This window comes from Rosa chinensis, chromosome 3 (assembly GCF_002994745.2).
Source record: "Rosa chinensis cultivar Old Blush chromosome 3, RchiOBHm-V2, whole genome shotgun sequence".
NCBI lineage: Eukaryota > Viridiplantae > Streptophyta > Magnoliopsida > Rosales > Rosaceae > Rosa > Rosa chinensis.
The window spans coordinates 226837-241954 of record NC_037090.1 but is presented as its reverse complement, the minus strand read 5'-3'; the positions used below and the strand labels follow the sequence as shown (position 1 = coordinate 241954).

The 15118-nt window shown below is 36.7% G+C and overlaps 2 protein-coding genes across 6 annotated transcripts; both read right to left on the bottom strand.

Moving 5' to 3' along the window:
- Positions 1 to 328: 328 nt before the first annotated feature.
- On the bottom strand, positions 329 to 9277 carry LOC112192671 (endoribonuclease Dicer homolog 2). 2 transcript variants are annotated; one of them, XM_040517173.1, is made up of 22 exons: positions 8888 to 9277; positions 8703 to 8782; positions 8339 to 8516; positions 8065 to 8178; positions 7470 to 7604; positions 7090 to 7174; positions 6800 to 7005; positions 6382 to 6507; positions 6172 to 6301; positions 5966 to 6065; positions 5548 to 5743; positions 5306 to 5466; positions 4851 to 5069; positions 4519 to 4730; positions 4059 to 4330; positions 3564 to 3985; positions 3297 to 3400; positions 2786 to 2982; positions 2139 to 2348; positions 1611 to 2021; positions 1080 to 1358; positions 329 to 913 (listed from the first exon to the last, which is right to left on the bottom strand). In XM_040517173.1, exons 2-22 carry the CDS (start codon positions 8777 to 8779, stop codon positions 560 to 562), a joined length of 4188 nt encoding a protein of 1395 aa, XP_040373107.1. In that variant the 5' UTR covers positions 8780 to 8782; positions 8888 to 9277; the 3' UTR covers positions 329 to 559. The 2 variants fall into 2 exon arrangements, with proteins under 2 accessions (XP_040373107.1, XP_024188277.1); XM_024332509.2 differs by having other exon boundaries at positions 8703 to 9277.
- An 859-nt stretch (positions 9278 to 10136) lies between these two features.
- On the bottom strand, positions 10137 to 14351 carry LOC112192925 (peptide chain release factor PrfB1, chloroplastic). Of its 4 annotated transcripts, XR_005807817.1 has the most exons (9): positions 14145 to 14351; positions 13960 to 13998; positions 13779 to 13853; positions 13476 to 13696; positions 12594 to 12797; positions 11452 to 11667; positions 11132 to 11318; positions 10590 to 10977; positions 10137 to 10154 (listed from the first exon to the last, which is right to left on the bottom strand). XR_005807817.1 is itself a non-coding variant. In XM_040515886.1 (8 exons), the coding sequence occupies exons 1-8, from the start codon at positions 14317 to 14319 to the stop codon at positions 10673 to 10675; spliced, it is 1422 nt and encodes a 473-aa protein (XP_040371820.1). In that variant the 5' UTR covers positions 14320 to 14351; the 3' UTR covers positions 10567 to 10672. The 4 variants fall into 4 exon arrangements, 3 of the variants coding, with proteins under 3 accessions (XP_040371820.1, XP_024188634.1, XP_040371821.1); XM_040515886.1 differs by lacking the exon at positions 10137 to 10154 and having other exon boundaries at positions 10567 to 10977; XM_040515887.1 differs by lacking the exon at positions 10137 to 10154 and having other exon boundaries at positions 10910 to 11050.
- Between the last annotated feature and the right edge of the window lie 767 nt (positions 14352 to 15118).

Here is a 15118-nt window from a genome sequence, read left to right as displayed (position 1 = left end):
GCAAAATAATTAGTAGCCAAAAAGCCTCCTAAAGAATAAATAAAGAAAAGGGGATGATTGAAAGAGAGAAAAATTATGACCCAGACCGATATTGGGCTAGAAACCGGCCCATCATTACAGGCCCAGTTGGCGGCAGCACTCTTTACGGCCCTCTTCGATCTCACCACGACCCGAACCAACACCAGCTGCACTCACGAATTCAGCTCTTCTAAGTTCTAACTGCTTTAAACAGTGTAGTCTGTTTTCTACTGCATAACCTGTGTTAAATGCAGACATAAAAGAAAATCGAGAACGCTGAACACAATGCATAATACATAAGGAAATCCTATAAATGTGAAACAACTGATACATCATTGATTGGGGCAGCAGTACTGCATTTTATACTACATTGTAGTCTACACCAATGCATTTACATTACTCCATCAATCAATTACACATAATCTGTCATTGCCAACGGCTGTTACAATTCCGCCACACCTGACAACTAAAAAGCAGCATACTGATATACATTACTATGTACACGACCATGTCTTGCATCCTTCGCATTTGAATCTGTAGTTCATTTTGATGATTCAGCTCTCTCTTTCAAGGACCTCAAGACTTCTTTACATGCTAATTTTTTTGCTGTCTTCCTATCAGAAGCTGTTGATGCATGCTTGTATGTGACCCCATTAGCTTCAACCTCTATTGTAATGGTAGCAGAATCATTTTGGAAGGATTTCACTGGTTTCTTCATATCATAATGCATTTTCGAACAATATTCATTCAACTCTCTTGCAGGATGAAGCGTCATTGTTTCTGGAGTAACCAAGGGCTCTAAGAGAGGACGAATACTCTGAAATACAATATTCTTATCATATCCAGAATCAACATAAATTGCCCCTCCTAGAGACTCGACAATATCTCCAAGTACCTGTTACAAAGAAAGAGAAAGTTCTTCTGAGAACCCCTTCACCAGGGGGATTAATTGTTGGACATTCTTCAATTTGATCTATGTGATAAATGTTATAAGACCATTAGTTATGGCAGAATTTTCTTCCTGTGCTACAGAGAAACATAGGGTTTAGGAAATGACTAACCTTGGGGAATGATGTCTCAGATTCCCAGCCAAAAGTAGATTCTGTAGATAACCTCTGAAAATTAGCAATTGTGCGAACTATATCCTTGTGGAGCTTGTGTGAAGCATGGAGAATGTGCTTGTGCAATTCAGCCTTCACAGCAGATCGGGCATAACAATCATTATTCACCGAAGCAGACCTCATGTCAGTTAAAACTCCTGGTGACATTCTAGGATATTTTTTGTACAAATAAATAGTGATCAGGTAATCTAAGACTGCATCCCCAAGAAATTCTAACCGCTGCACAACAAATAACAGAGATGAACAGATGGTAAAGCTTGAATAAACTTGAACTGACATAAAGAGGGTATTATAGTATTCCATGCAAGTGAGTGAAAAATTCAGGGAAGGAGGTAAAGGGAAAGAGGGAGTGAGTAACTAAAAATTAAATCGAAGAACCGTCATTTATCTGTTAACATCCAAATAATGAGATTGACATGTAAATTACAGTACGCTGATGTGCATGGAAGAAGTTTAAATCAGTGGATGTACCTGGTAACATCCTGGGATCTCAGGGAGCATGTAAGAACCATGAGTTAGTGCTTCCACTAGAAGGGAAGGATCACGGAATGAGTAGTTCAGTAGAGATTCTAAATGTTTCACATTAACAAGCTTTTCTGGCTCCACTGGGAAGTTCCTCTCATATGGTATATATGTAAAATCAACCTTTATACCAACCCAATTCATGAAGTACACAGCAGCCATTTCACCGCCAGTGCTAAGAAATGCACCGATTAGTGCCTCAACCACATCAGCAATACTCTTGCTTTTAATCTTCCTTGTTCCTCTAATGTAGATATTTCTTTCATTGGTAAGAAACTCCGTTTTAAACAGACAAGGTTCAGAAAAGTCTCCAGGTATAATCCATTTTTTTGGATCAAAAGGTTCGTTCTGAATAAAGCCCTACACATTATGAAACAATGGCATAGTTATAATACAGAATATGGCGTGTTTGCTGATTTCATATAATAAACATCCTGGTAACAACTTAATAATAATATACAGATAAAGAATTGTTACCGGAAGTTTGTAGTTGCATCCAACCCGGCAAAGGGCAGCATTAGAAACTATTCTGTCTTTCTTTACACTTAGAAGGCCTTCATGATTATTTTGATAGGTTCTAAAAAGCTGCTGGCTAGCAGCATATTTAAGAAATGAATCTCCAAGAGCCTCTAGGGATTCCAAATGAATTTTTTCTTGGCTTTTTTTTGTTGTAATAGCTTCCAAGACCTATAAAAAGATATCAGATGGCACAAATGAAGTAGATTTCAGGCTAAGGCACAAGCTAAACAAACCAAAGGAAGAAAAAAGAAAATCAGACTTGAACCCTACACTTTGATAAAACACCAAGACTACATAAAATATACTGGTACAGAGACTAAATAAGCTTCTCAATACATTATCTACTGTCAGAAGATTTACCCAAACCTAGGTCCATCATATGCATCCAGTAAGGATAATCACTTTATCAGTTCACTGTAGAATGTACTTATGACATAGACTAACCACTCAGTTTCATCAAGTTTAAGAAAAGTCAATGGAAACTATCAACAAACACTATATATACGAATGTGATATATCAATTCCTAAATGTTTTGGGTTTAGCAAGGTTTTACTAAACCCTAAATTTTTAATACCTTGTCCTATTGAAAAATGTATTAAAGTACCTTGATGGTTGGAATATTGACATTTTGCATGCACTGATCCAAAAGCATCTTTTTCAAGTTGGCAGCAATAAGTAGAGCCTCCAGGTGATGCATGATAGATGGAACAAATGAAAATGTGTATAAACAGCTGAGTGATATGGGTGACATGATTATAGAACACAGTTCAGGAGGCAACTCCACATATATATTGCTTGATTCTGCAAAGGGAAAACAAAAAAAAAATTAAGCTCATTATTCTACAACAATTGAGTATGAGGAGCTTACAACTGGACCCATTGGACACATTAGACTCAAGGTTATCCGTCTCTTCAAACCACATTATGATATATAACTAATAGCATATATCTATGTAAATATATCTATGAATATACATATATATGGAGCTGCATTTAGATTGTGAAAAAGTATAATTCTTTCAGAAGGCAAGAATACAAAGTGTGCAGAAAGCAGGCAGACTATTTAAATGAAACTTGACATTCTCATCTACATGTAAGATGTAAGAAAATTGGACCTTTTTCTGTCTGTTGCCCGCCCCTCTGAACATGCTTTTTCACGTGGAAAATGCGTTTTCCTTTCAGTAACAACTGTTTGTCAAAACGCAAGTTGAGCCCATGCCTGCAATTGGAGAATACTATAAGTTACTGATAAATGTTGCTAAGATCGTATCAAATGCAATCAAAGCTCTATGCTCACTTACTCTTCATATCCTTGTGTTTTTGAACACAAGTTCATTAATCACATGAAAATAGTGAGGTATGTATACAGAAAAATAACATACCGTGCTACATAGTACTTCTTGTAAGTGAGAACTCTGCCATCACTAAGCTGCAGAAGTGAGTTCCCATTCAACTCCTCCAACAAACCAGTGATGCAATACAAGCTACCATTATGAGGGGTACACACCACGGAGTTCCGGATCATGCAGGTACAAATCAAACCGTTTTTGGTATGTACAAAACTGGGTATAGAACATTCTGTGTGTTCCTTGCTATATTCTTCACGTGAAAATAACACCGATGTGACGCATTTCCAATCAATCATCGAAGGTCTCTGATTTACTCTGGTCCCTGGGAGCAACAAATAATCAAGTCCAAGATTTTCTCCCAAACAAAGTCCATTTAAAGCTTCTTTCAACTTATTCAAGTTGTGATCCATTAGAATTCGGAAAATTGTGATCTGGAATCTTCTACAGAGTAGCACCTAAATAATCAGAAACAACACATTAATGCATCATATAATACCACAAACCTAATGAAGAAAAAGAAACATTTACCTGCTCTGAATCAAGAAGCATGTCTCCAGCATATTTAAAGTTCACTGTTAAAAAACCCCTGCCAAATTCTAACTCAAGATGCAAATTTGGAATATCACTGTCAAGCTCACTCCTCATGCCAAGCACAAAATCAATAGTCGGAATCTCATATCCGAAATTCTGATCCAGCTCTACAAAGTAGCAGTGATACAAAATGCTAGTATCAGTTGGACAAGGTTTGACCAATTCACTTGGGACATAACTGGATTGCTCCTCATCATAAGGCTCATTCTCTGCACATAGAGCATTTAGAAATATATATAAGTTTATGAGTCATTGAGTGTTCATTTTCTTTTTAGTGTTCAGTTCAGAACAATAAAAAGAGAGAAATATTTTGACATTTACTATCACTGTCGAGCAAATTTATTATTCGCGATTTGAAACAATAGAAGGTTGGAAAACAAAGTGTTAGAGAAGTTACCAAAGTCTTGTGGGGCTTCTTCCATAACAATATCTGGAACAAGATTATCTGTTAAAGCACCGATCTTGTGAAGTTGCTTGCAAGCTTCAAAGCATGCAATTTTCTTCAGAATTTTAGCACTTCCTTCTACACGAACATAAGGTATTGGACAGCTCTTGGGAAGATGTAGAGTGCGGGTCTCTTCATCCCACCTTGGAGCAGGTTTAAAATATCTAGAAGAAGAATGTAAAAAAATATATAAAACTTTTATGCAAAAAAATAAATAAAACTTTTATTCAAAACTAATGAATAAAAGACTTCGTAGCTCTAAAAGAGAGTTGCATGGGACTAACCCATCAGAAGGGAGCCTGGAGCAATAGAAGTACATCAAACCAATAGAAGACTCCAGGGTCAAGCTTGCTCCAGTGCTTTCGACCCTGTAGAAGCCATCATCCTGTAAATCGATTTCCAGCAAACTACAGGGAAGAGAAGAATGTCGTAGGGACTCCTTTCTCATTATATCTCCACTGGCAAGATAATTTTGTAGCCGAGAATGTGTATTTGAATCTCCACTGTAGAAAACAACAAAGGAGATCAAGTCACATACTGATTTTTTAAAGATCTATCTAGATGATTAACACCAAAAAAAAAAACAATCTGAATTTCCCAAAAAAAAATAAAAAAATTACTGGCAAGTCTGACAACAAGAATGATACCAAGAGAAAGGTAGGGAAGACATTTACTTCAAAGGATTTTACAAAGCCATGCCATAAACTTTATTTGAAAGGAAAATCAATATAACTATTACCTTTCCACCATTAATACATAATCAGAGTTCTGCATCCTAGCACGGCCTCTAGACTGTATGAAACTACAAACAGTGGAAGAAGGGTCAAATCTGATAACCAGATTGCAGCTTTGAACATCTAAACCCTCTTCAAGAATCGATGTTGCAACAATGATGTTCACCTGAAACATATATCATTGTCAATATCTTTCATGGAAATTGGAAAGATTGTTTTTCATTCTGAATGGACAAAGTTACCATACCATGCCGTTACGAAATTCTTCAACAATCTCGTTGTGTTTTTTTCTGGTCTGGGATTGCATCCCACTGTTATTTCCAGCAATGTACTTTGACTTCCAGTCATTGTGTTTAGGAAGAAATTCATTCAATAAAGATTCTAGGACAACTGCTGTGATGACCCGTTCAACAAAAACTATACATCTCAAATTCTTTAGGCCCCTGTGTTCAATTATATTAAGAATCACTAGTGAGCAGAAAATATAACATAACACAATAAAAAAAAATAAAAAATAAAAGCAAAACAGTCCATAAAGAAGAAACAAAATGTGAATCAATGAAATTGCATACTGACCACCATCCTTCGAACATTCAAATTTCAACCGATTCCACACTATCCTAAATCTATTCACAAGCATATACGGTAATTGAGAAGAAGCCAACCTGTATTGAAGAAGCAACTGGATGAGACGGATAACTTTGGAAGTTAGAAACCCTTTGTTTACATTGCCTATGAAATCATCAGAAATCATCCACTTTGGATCTAAGTGAAAGATGAAAGACAAAAAGAGAAGGAAACAACGTAAAAACCAATAACATGTGTAAGTTTATACCAGTACTAAGAAAACAAAAACCCACAGTAGGCATACCAGATGGAAGAAGACGTGCAAATGACTTGTAGGCTTCTAGACTGAAACTTCTAATGATTCTCTCACCCATCACATCTAGCTTCTCCCATGTAAAGATGTCAGTATCGTTGTGTGAAAAGAACCACGCAGCCTGTTTCTCAAATGAAAATGCAATGATGTCAATTATGCCAATTGCGTACAACAACTAGAACATAACCCAAAACAATTTACCTTTAAAGCAAGCCAAACACCAAGTTCTTCCAAACAAAATGTTAAAGCTGAAAAAAACTTCATCAGCTTTTTCCTTATGGATAGTGAAGATTCAACGAGATCCAAACTTTTTGTCGACAACTCATGCTAAAAAGCAGTAAACCAATTGTCAATAAGCATTAATGTCCATTCAAGTTTTGAATTACAAAGATTTATACAGAATTCCAGCCCCCCTAAAAGACATTTTGTAATGCTAAGGATTCAGTACAGAAATCCTGTACCACTACTCATTTGTTTTTATCCTTCCTTTTCCCCTTACAGAGAATTCTATCAACGAGCAATTACTCCATAGAAAAATTAATCAAATTCAAAATTCATAATATGACAAATGTAAAATGGCAATTATGACATATCATATACCATAACATAAAATACACACCTTTTCTTTCAAAACATTCAACTGATTTGTTAAGCATGTATACAAGGCAGATGGAATCTTCCCGCATTTGTAAACTTCAAACTTGGGAGTTGAAGTTGGTATAAACTCAGCAAGCACAGATTCATCAACACAAGTATACACCTTTGAATTCATCAGTGTCTCAAGTTCATGGATTGTTTTCCAATAGGATAACTCTGGATTTCCACCTATACCAAAAGAAAATAAAATAAGTTCTCATAAATGCATCTAATAATAAATATGATATAAAAAAAAACTCTCAAGGCAAATACCTTTTGATTTTATGGGGGAAGCAGTCATTCCAAATATTCTTGGAAGCTCAGATTGACCAGACTCTAACTGACGATGAAAGAAGTCCTGCACATCACCCAAATAATTCAAATACTACAAAAGCATGAACTGGGTATGCAACTATCTGATGATGAAGAAGCATCACAGCTAGGGAACAATAACTTCCAATCACTCAATTTTGTAGCACAGCTATGATGATGTTAATGTGACATTTAACATGTAAATAAATTTTCTCACTAATTAAGTAATCACAGAGCTATATAAAAGATTTAAAGAATTAATCACGTTCCTAATGGAGATGCTATAAACTTTCTGTTGCTATTTTTGTTAATTCCACAAAATCAAACAATAGACAGCTCACCCTCATTATACAAGCATATGAGTGTTTCCCACTGGCATGATGGCATTCATCCATGATCAAAACCTTTATCATGCTTAGTTTAAAGAAGCTATGCCTCAGATTATTCAGCAATATTGCATGAGTCATCACAAGCACCTGTAATCAAAAAGATAAAAGTTAAGGACCAGAAGGGCTGCCATATGTTTTCGTATGTCACATTCACACATTCACACTCATGAACACTGCCATTAAGAAATAGAGAGCAGTGGGTAAAACTGAAACTTGACGTTAGAATGATTTTATATGTCTCTTGGGAATTTTGTTAACCAATGGCTTGACAATGCCTGGCAGATTGTGTCTCAAAAGATTGTGCACTTTAAAACATTAAGGGACCTAAAATATTTTTTTTGACTGCCATATGGTCCATTTAGAAATCAAATGGCTTTTGGCCTCAACAATGTTTGAAAGGAAGAACACAGAAACTGAAAAACAAAAAAATGTGAAACAAATTAAAGCAGCCAAAATGTGGATTATGAAATATAAAAAACAAAATAAGTAAATGTCCGAATGAAGCAGCTCTGAGATAAAATAATATTTTCATCATCAAAATTCCCACCTCATATTTTTCTATTTGCTGCTTCCACATCTTAGCATCCCAGAAGTCGACTCCCATTGCTCCCCAATACATACCAACATTCAAGTCGGTGTGCATTTTGATCGCTTCAGCTTGCTGATAACAATATCATAAGAAAATGCACGAGTAAGAGGAATGATCCAGAAGCTATAGTGCAGGCATAAACATATACACAAGTAAGTAGGAAGATCTATCTAGGTGATAAATGTTGATGTGGACAGTAGAGAGAGGGGTTTGCAATCGGCAGCAAGCATACCTGTTGAACCAAGACAACTTGGGGAACCAAGAAGACAGCAACGAAGGGAGAAGGTTTACGGAGCAAATGGGAATAGCTCCGAAGAAGCATTATGGCAATCAGAGTTTTGCCAGAGCCGGTCTCCAAGAACACTATGGTGTTGCGCTTGATTGCTGCATCCAATGCTTCCAGTTGGTAACTGTAAAGCAGAAACCAACCAGAGCCACAATAATAGAGATTTTAATAATCCATTTTCAATGATCAACCAAACAAAGAATCAAGAAAACTCTCTCTCTCTCTATTGGACCAAACAATCAAAAGGAAAAAAGCAAGAGTTGTAGCAAAACAAACAAAGAGAGAAGAGAAGAAAAGGGAATTAAGCGACCTTCTGGCGAATGGGAGAGGATCAGCAGATTGTTGGGTTCCATCGTCAACCTCCATGCGAGTTGGTTCCATAGCCATCTCCTACGACAACAAGATTCAAATTTCAATCTGTCCCAGAATCTCACTCGCACTCTACAAATCGCAAAAGAGAAACGGGAATGTTGTGTTGTAATGTAAAGCCACAACCAACTGCTAAAGCTTGGGAAACTGATCGCAGAGTAGCAGCAGCAGCAGAAGCGATGAGAATTCAGAGAGAAACAATGCAACTGTCACTCACTGAGAGAGTGAGAGAGAGAGAGAGAGAGCCAGGAGGTGGGTATTTATAGCCGCAGACAGGAAGAAAGTTCAATGTATTTAAGAATTAATGCAATGTATTTAGGGGGACAGCAAGCAAGATATTTATAGAGGGGAAAAACTTCCAAAGGAAGCGACTTCCCTTCCTGGCCTCCTCCTCCTCCCCTTACTGCGTAAGTTGAAGACCTTGGAAGTTCAAGTTCAAGTTGAAGTTGACGAGGAGAGAGAAACATTCGAAACCGCTCTGACAAGGGAAAGCGAAGCATGTGTGTGAATTGTGATTCCCCTACCTCACTACGCGATTCCCCTACCTCCAAAATTAAAAATAAAACAAACAAAATACGTCAAACCGTGTCAGACCAAATAGGAGAACAACATAGTGAATTTCTACAATTGTCCCCCTGACGTCATTTTTTCTTTTTTTCCCTTTTTTTTTTGGTCAAAACGCCACTCGAAGTAATATTCAAGTATCTAACCAAAAAAAAAAAAAGGCAATATTCAACTAAATTGGTTCACATGAGCTTCCACTGAAAACATAACTTGAATTTTTAACATTTTCTAATGCATATGCGAGGTTTTCTTTACGTTGTTAAGTATAAATGTTTTATGTGTGTCTCTACTCTCTAGATAACACACAAACTTCTCATGTCATTTGAGTTTTGCTTTGAAACTTTTCTTCAGTCTTTTGACTTCTAGTCTTATTGCTAGGAAGATTGATGCAATCTTTAATTATAGGAAAGGAGTTTGTGATCCTATTTCCTCTGTTCGAGGTCGTTTGCCTGAGTTTACTCAAGAAAGATTCTAATGTTGACACAAATTTTATTTGTAATGCTTTGCCCTATTTTGTAATGTTTTCTCCTCCATTAATAAGTTTCAACTTTATAAAAAATAAATAAATAAAGAAAGAAAGAAAATATTACCAATTTTTTATGAAAATTGAGTGTCAATCCATTAAAAGAAAATATGGTTTAACAGTACATAGTGACCACCCACGGAGGGCACGAACGACTTGTATCAATACTAAGTGAGCTCTAACGCTACCTACGTAATGCTAACCAAGAAATTTTTTAATTTCTCTCCATTAATAAGTTTCAGCTTTATAAAAAATAAATAATGAAAGAAAAGACTACATTTTTTAATGAAAATTGGATGTCAATCCATTAAAGAAAATGTGGTTAATAGTACACAGTGACCACCACGGAGGGCACGAAGAACTTGCATCACTAAGAGACCTCTAAAACTACCTACGTAATGCCAACCTAGAAATATTTTAATGTTGACAAAAAATTAATTTTGTAATGCCTTACCTTGTTTTGTATTGTTTTCTCCTCCATTAATAATTTTTAGCTTTCCTCCATTAATAATTTTTAGCTCTATAAAAAATAAATAAAGAAAGACAACACTACCAATTTTGTATGAAAATTGAATGTCAATCCATTAAAACAAAATGTGGTTTAAAAGTACATAGTGACCACCCACAGAGGGCACAAACAACTTGTATCACTATTAAGAGAGCTCTAAAGCTACCTAGTAATGCTAACCAAGAAAGATTTTAATTTCTCCTCCATTAATAAGTTTCAACTTTATAAAATATAAATAATGAAAGAAAATACTACATTTTTTAATGAAAATTGGGTGTCAATCCAATAAAAGTGAACTAATTTAACTAGCAACAGCCTAGGCTGTACTTGATGCACTGATTTTCATACTGTATTTATGTTTGAGGTAGGCTTTGATGTAAGGCTCCAAATCACCGTCCATCACAGAAGTGATATCAGATGTCTCATATCCTGTCCTTACATCCTTGACGAGTTTGTACGGATGGAACACATAGTTCCTTATTTGTTGCCCCCACTCTGCCTTCACTGCATCTCCTCGTATTTGCTTAATTTCCGATGCTCGTTGCTCCTCAGCTATCACCAACAGCTTCGCTTTCAACCTGCTTAGAGCCTTTATTCTGTTTGCAAGCTGGGATCTCTCTTCTGCATTGCATTCCATTCCATTGTACAATGGTGCATTGTGGTCAACAGATACAACGCAATCAGTCATCACATACTAAGCAAGAGTTAATACATATCTATATATATGTGTGTGTATATAGGGTCTAAAACTCTAAATATATATGAAGAAACCAACCTGTGCAGCGAACAGTAACACCAGTGGGGATGTGAGTAATCCGGACAGCACTTTCAATTTTATTCACATTCTGACCTCCTTTCCCACCTGCCCTTGAAGTGGTTATCTCCAGGTCTTCTTCAGGTATTTCAACTTTCAGTGATTCCTCAGGTAGGAGAGGCATCACTTCCACACCAGAGAAGCTTGTCTGCATCACAGCTAACTTCAAATTACAACATGCACTAGGGATTGGACATGCATCTATGTGTAACTTCACCATTCTTTCCTCATAATTTGTATTTTGTAATTAAATGTATAGTAAGCACTGGGTTTATAGATACCTGGCGAAGACCTTTGGCATTAAAAGGAGACTGTCGTACAATGCGGTGTGTGCCTTTCTCCCCAGACAAATAACCATAAGCATAACGACCTTCAACTTCGAGTGTCGCCGACTTAATTCCAGCTTCCTCTCCTGGGGATCTCTCAACCACTCGAGTTTTGTATCTCTGCTTTTCTCCCCACCTCATATACATCCTGAGTAACATTTCAGCCCAATCCTGCACTGAAAATTATCAAAGGTTTTATACAGGAAAAACATGCATAAAACTGAGACGAGTGTTGTGAACTAACCTGAACACTATTCTAAATAACACATCATTGTGGTTGCATGCATGTGGTGGATCATAATTATCTTATATCTTTCTAATGTATAATTTTTTTTCCTACAGAAAAGAATTGAAAAAACACTAACCTAACCCTCATGAAAAGTCCGGGTGAGACTTCTAAACTTCTACATGTAGGACTTCTGAACATCTCTGTCATTCTGGGGAATTCAGACCTTTCCTTTATTTTATGTTTCATGTGTTAAGCCATTGACTGTCAGGATAGTTGAAAAAAAATAACATAATCAAAACTTAGAAACATAACCAATTAACAAATGGAAAGAAAAATTAAAAACTTTCGTAACGCACATATTGACATTGTAAAGCCTAAAGAGGAATAGAATAAAGATGCTACGGAAGTTAAATTTCGGTTTTGATAGAAACGGGACTTAGACAAAGGATAGGCTAAACAATTTAGAGTTTTAGAATCTTCATCAGCTTATCAACAATCAGAAACATCATTCTACTACCACTTGTAAAGAACCAAGCAGAAGTGCAAAAGAAAAAAAGAAAGAAAAAAAAACGCATAGTGAATGCTGACGACAACTTTTGTAATTGCTGAAAATTGGATGTACGACCCATGAGTAATCACAACAGATGAAAGAAAGTGGGGAAAGCTAGTTTTGGCTAGGTATGAACTAGATAGCTGTGTCTTAAAATTCTTAAGAGAAGTTCATGAACGAGAAGAGCGATATTCATGATCGGTATGGTCAATTCACCACCCTATAAATGCATCTCAAAGAATTGAACATTTCCATCAACGTAATTATAAGAATCAAAAGAATGATTTGCTCTTGCTTTGCACATGTTGTCCTTATTACCTGTGCGTCAGTGCCTCCAGCACCGGCTGTAACAGAAATAACAGCACCTTCTTTGTCATAAGGCCCTGAAAGAAGTTGAGTTAACTCAAACCGATCCATTCCCTTGTTCAATTCCTTGATGATACTGGCAGCCTCTTCAAGAAGTGCATTATCTGTGGAGTCCATCTCTTCAGTTAGCTTGACTATTGTTTCTGCATCTTCAACCTGCATCCAATGTATTTTAAACACAATGATACTTAGAAGTAGCTCACGGTCTGATCTTTAAGATATGCAACTAATGTGTGTGTGTTTGTGTGTGTGTCTTAAGCAGTAATTTTAATTGGCAACCTGTCAACCTGAAATCCTGTTTCTATGTCAACTCCAGTACAACACCATAGGACAAAAACAACTATTCTTCCTTGTTACTCTTAAGTTTGAACTACAGATCTACTCCAAACTCATCCAAGTTACTTGGGTTAAATGGTAATTTGTCATGCGCCCATCTGCCAATGTCCTCAAGTTCTATCAGAGCATGCACATGGTAATAAGATGTATAATCACAACCTTAAAAAAGAGATTTTGTAGCATCCCCATGAGATTGCAATTGATGAAAGGATACCATAAGTGATATGTGAACCCTATTGTTTTTGCTTTCATCGAATAGGCACCTCTTTTTAAGACCTTTGAAATACTTTCCCATAGAACTATTAATACATATCCGCTATGACATGTGAAAAAGCTGGAATAGAAAATGTATACAACATTCGCAGGGAATGGCCATCATCCTATTAAAACTGCACGCTTCATACATAATTACGCTTCAACCACAATCCTATGATCTAGGAAAACAACAACGATGCCATTCTGCTGAAAGAAAGAAAACAAAAAAGAAAGTTAATAGACCTGTGTTTTGAAGTGAGTAAGCGATTTTATTCTGTCTTTGACATCAGTGAGGGCCAAAAGGTTCTCTTGAGCCTTAGCTCGATCATCCCAAAAGGAGCTATCAGCTGCTTCGGATTCCAACTCGGCAACTTCTTTTTCCAACTGTTCCAGACAAGCGGAAGCTCTTATCTCTTCAACACGTCCTGCCGCAATTTCTACCTCCCTTCTCAATGTATAGAAATCTGTGAGAGAAAAAGAGAAGCAAATGACAACATTGCAAGTTGCAACTGATTGAACGATATTAAGTAAACATTAAAGACGGACCTTGCATCGCCCATTCTCTTTCGTTGGTGTTGACTTCCGCGCTTACTTGACTACTCTCCGGTGTCGCAAATAAAACTGAGACAAACCAAACATCAACCATTTAAGCAAATTTGGAATTCATTCTCTACCCCGTGTATAAATGTAAAAGCATGCATTAACCGAGTCAAGCATGAGACTTTACTTTCGAAAACCACCATACAGCCATCAAAATCGAATCTTTCTTTTAAGGCATAAAAGATAGTCAGACATATGTGAACCCGTTCAGAAATATCCAGAAAGTGATGAAACCCAGTTACAGCTCCAAATGCACACAAAGAAACCAAAACCCATTCACAGCATAGAATAAAAAGCTTGAGAATAACGCACCAGAAGGAGAGAATCTAGAAGGTGTGGAAAGCGTAGTGGAGAAAGGTAAATTGTAGGATATACGAGAAGCACAAGAGGAAGTGGACTTGCGTGGTAACTGTGGTAGTCTAGTATTGGAAGCTTTGGGGGATAAGACAGCTGTTGAGCTGCATAGAGGTTTTAGATGAACCTCCATGGTCGCTTCGAGTAAGTGAATGAGGTCCAAGTCCCCCGATTTCTGAACCGCAAAACATATTTAACCACCAGCAAGAAGCCAATAACCAAAATTGGTGGAAAAAAAAAAAAAATTTAATAAATGTAGCTTATGTAAAATTTAAAAATTAAAATTTAAAAAGATTTTTGTCTATTTACCTCATTTTTAGAGATTTTTTTCCCACTAAGTTTTTTTAATTCCTTCTTACCCAAAACAATCTAAGGAGGTCTTTCCTAATACCCCATTAAGATTTTTTTTTAAATACCATTTTACCCTCATCCATTTGAAACTTAGAGAGAGAGAGAGAGAAAATGGAAGAGAGATAAACCATAGGAAACTTCGCCGGAGCCCGATCACCTGCAGCCGCCCACAGGAATTTGCTAAAAATCTCACCAGAAAGGTTTTTTTGCCCCTAATAGACATCTATTGCCCCCCCCCCCAATAAACGTCTATTGCCCGATAGTTTATTGCCCCCCAATAAAAGACTATCAGCTATGTATTGCCCCCCCAAATAGACGCCTATTGCCCCAATAGTTTATTACCCCCTAATAGACGTCTATTGGGAGGCAATAGACTTCTATCAGCCATATATTGCCCCCCAATAGACGTCTATTGCCCCCTTTAGAATTTTCGATCTCCTGAATGGAAACTAATCTACCTAAAATTAGACAAATACAACTTTGATTAAAGAAAAAAACGAAGAGATTATATAAATTCAAACGTCTATTGCCCCCCAATAGACATTCAAATTTTATTTTTCTTTCCTTCTGTCCCGTTACTT